At 52.0% G+C, this 3,286-nt stretch overlaps 1 protein-coding gene across 1 annotated transcript in view; it reads right to left on the bottom strand.

Annotated features, from left to right (window-relative positions):
- LOC106809189 (gamma-aminobutyric acid type B receptor subunit 2-like) overlaps positions 1–3,286 on the bottom strand; it is a 45,548-nt gene that overhangs the window by 25,588 nt on the left and 16,674 nt on the right. Inside the window, 1 exon segment of the mRNA XM_014812183.1 lies at positions 2,786–2,883. Within this exon segment, the coding sequence (XP_014667669.1) occupies positions 2,786–2,883 (98 nt within the window).

Here is a 3,286-nt window from a genome sequence, read left to right as displayed (position 1 = left end):
GGACGATAGATCCTATACTATGGGACATGTTTTTAAGGTTTTTTTAGCGCCGGGGGACGTAATAACTAATTTGAACACTACGACTAGCAATATCGTAGGGCCTATGCGAACTAATTACCTGGTATATATGTACTGTAGATACCGGTATTTGTGATGCGACCTGCGATGGTCGCTGCTCCCCCATGTAACCTAAACAGTTCGAGTGAAGACGCACGTGCCGCCACTGTGTGTGTGTGACTGGTGGTGCTTGTGTACGGGTCGGTGTGTGGTCGTGTGGACTGGGGGGGCTATGTGTGTTGTGTGTGTGTGGCTCGTGTGGGAGCTGTTATGGCGCAGCGATGTGTGTCGTGGTGTCGCGTGTCGGTATGTGACTGGTGAGTCGGTGCTGTTGTGGTGCGTGCGTGTGATGAGGTGCGGCGTGTGGTGTGTGTGCTGTCGTGCTGCGTGTGTGTGTGTGTGTCAGTGTGTGTCGTAGTGTGCGTCGCTGTTCGTCATGTGTGTGTGTCGTGTCCGTGTGTTTGGTTGGTGGTCGTAGTTTGTGCTGGTGTCGTGAGCTGTGTGCGGGTGATGTATGTGGGTGATGTGTGATATGTGTCTGATGTCCTCACTATCGTGGTGAGTGTTGTGAGTGTTGTGATGGGTTGTTGTCTTTGGCCCTCGTGCGGCCGGTGCGTGCCGTCGCGGGATGCTCGTGGCCGTGGCTGGACATGGGTGTGCCCTCGTGCGGGGTTGAGGTGGCTGCGCCCCGTTGTTTGCTCGCGTTTCTCCTGTCCGTAGAAACGCGACCTTAAACACAGATTCCGTAGAACGTCGCCGAGTGACTTTTGGACGCGAATTCGTGCGAAATGATTGAATCGCCATTAAGAATTCATCGATACTGATTAGTGGAACTTTCGCACGGAGCACCGAAGCTTATAAGGTGCGCATGCGTTTACGCAGCGCGGCCGAGTTTAGCATGGCTTGAGCCAGCGAACACACGTTCTTTTAGCGCATTTCATTTTTTAGCCAGCTTCACCGTTTTTGTCAGCGCGTCTCCGCGACCGATTACGCAGTCGCACACGGACGCCATGTGTGCACGAGTACAGGACACCCCCTCCACGCGCGCAACTCACATATACACCGACGGGCGCCATTCGACCGCAACGCACGCGACGGGGTGGAGCGCGCAATAAACTGGGCGAAGGAGCCGTGCGCACGGACCTGTCCCCAACCGTGAACCACTACGCAACAGCGAATGACTGACGAGCCCCGCGACACACAGCTACACAACACACACACAACGCACGACGCTACGCACCGCACGCGCACGCACGCCCACGCAGCAGCACACCACACTACGGGAGGGCGAGGCGACTGAACGTATCGCACGACACCACAGGGGTGCAGCTAGCGAGTACGCATGGTGCGCAGTCACAACGGTATACAGCACACAACCACACACCCATACATCAACAGCACACCACACGACACACAGCACAAATACGACAGCACGACACACACAAACCACGACACGACACGGAGGCGGGTGGACACACATACACACCACACACACACGACACACACTACACCGACACACACACACACCAACACACACACACACACGCACACACACACACTACACACACACGACATACACACACACACACATACACCAACACACACACCGACACCACATACACACACACACACACACCACACACCACACATACACACACACACACGACACATCACACACACACACACACACACACACAACAAGCATTAGCCTTGAAGGCAGCGCTGTTGCATTATGGCGCATGTACACTTCACCGCGCACGATACACAGTGCGCAGGCACTCATGCACACAGCCCCAGCAGATTGCGCGCAGGTCGTCCTACTATACAAACGCCGCCCATGTGAATGTGAGCGAATAACACTAGTAAGGCCACCCGCAACGCGTTCACCGTATATCCGCGCGTCTGTCTACACATGCGCCGGAAGCCGAAAGCAGACAGCGTTAACACGAAGCGAAAGCCAGTTCTCGCATCTAGGGTTTTCTTAGCGAAGATTCTCTGTTTACGAGATCGGGCGTTATGATATCGCCTCTATGTTATCCCCCTTTATGCGCCCTCTCTCTCTCTTTTTATTTTTCTTATCTTGCTTTGTCGCTCTCCTCTCGTTCTCTCTCTCTCTCTCTCTCTCTCTCTCTCTCTCTCTCTCTCTCTCTCTCTCTTTCGTGTACTCTCCTCTCACTATGACTCGGTGTCTCATTGGAGATGTAAACACCTCGGGGGAACCAGTGACAAGCGGAGTCCGTCCGGTCACCGCCATGCGAATCTGTCGCATTCAGAGCGTTTCCCATTAAAATCTGCGCTCCGAAAGGCAAACAGCGCCTGCGCATGCGCTATGCATTACTACATTGTTTGTGTAACCGATTAATACGCTATTCGGATGAAAGAGTTCTGGAAGGCGTAGTATCTAAACATTTGTTTTATTAGAAAACTGATCATGATTACAATCGAATGGACTTTCATTATATAATTTATATTCACTTGTATTCTGTTTTCATTCGGATAAGCTTTTTTAGCACGCACTAGAAAAACGAGGCCTGCAGTTACAAGCGGGTGATGGTGGGGGCGGTTATCTTGACTCGCCAGCTTCCTCTTCTGGAAGTGCCCGTGCTGAATCCACCTTTCTCCCGCAATGCTTGTTCGCATGGTCACGAACGTCACGACTAATTCAACGGAGATTTTCGTAATACGCAAGGAAATGGAACGGACGTTATGTGTTACTTTTATTACTCACCGAGACGCCTTCGAATTTGGTCTTGTTCATCACCATAAAGAAGATGGAGGCCATGCGGTCATCCGTATACTGGAAGTTCTGCAGGCTGCGATTAAAATCTGTAGCGAACAGAGACACCGCCACGCGGGGTTAAACGTCAGCAAATAGTGTGTAGTAAAAATATCGAACGGAGCAGTGTGTGGAATAGGGCAGTCTTACGGCACGAGCTCACGACCCCGTCGGTAAAATTTTATCAAACATGGCGCCCTCGCAAACACGGTTCCCATTCTATATCGACACACGCGATTAATGAATAAATCGAATGTGAAATAGATATATACACAAGCAAGCATGTATTATTGCGCTCGCACACAACCTACGCATACCCACCCACATGCATGCACACGCGCACACACACACGCGCCCGCACACACACACACACACACACACACACACACACACACACACACACACACACACACACACACATTGTGGGGGCCAGTAGGTGTGATGATGCCATGC

The sequence above is a fragment of the Priapulus caudatus genome, unplaced genomic scaffold (assembly GCF_000485595.1).
Source record: "Priapulus caudatus unplaced genomic scaffold, Priapulus_caudatus-5.0.1 Scaffold335, whole genome shotgun sequence".
In the NCBI taxonomy this organism is placed as follows: Eukaryota; Metazoa; Priapulida; class Priapulimorpha; order Priapulimorphida; family Priapulidae; genus Priapulus; species Priapulus caudatus.
This window is presented reverse-complemented; position numbering and strand designations above follow the sequence as displayed.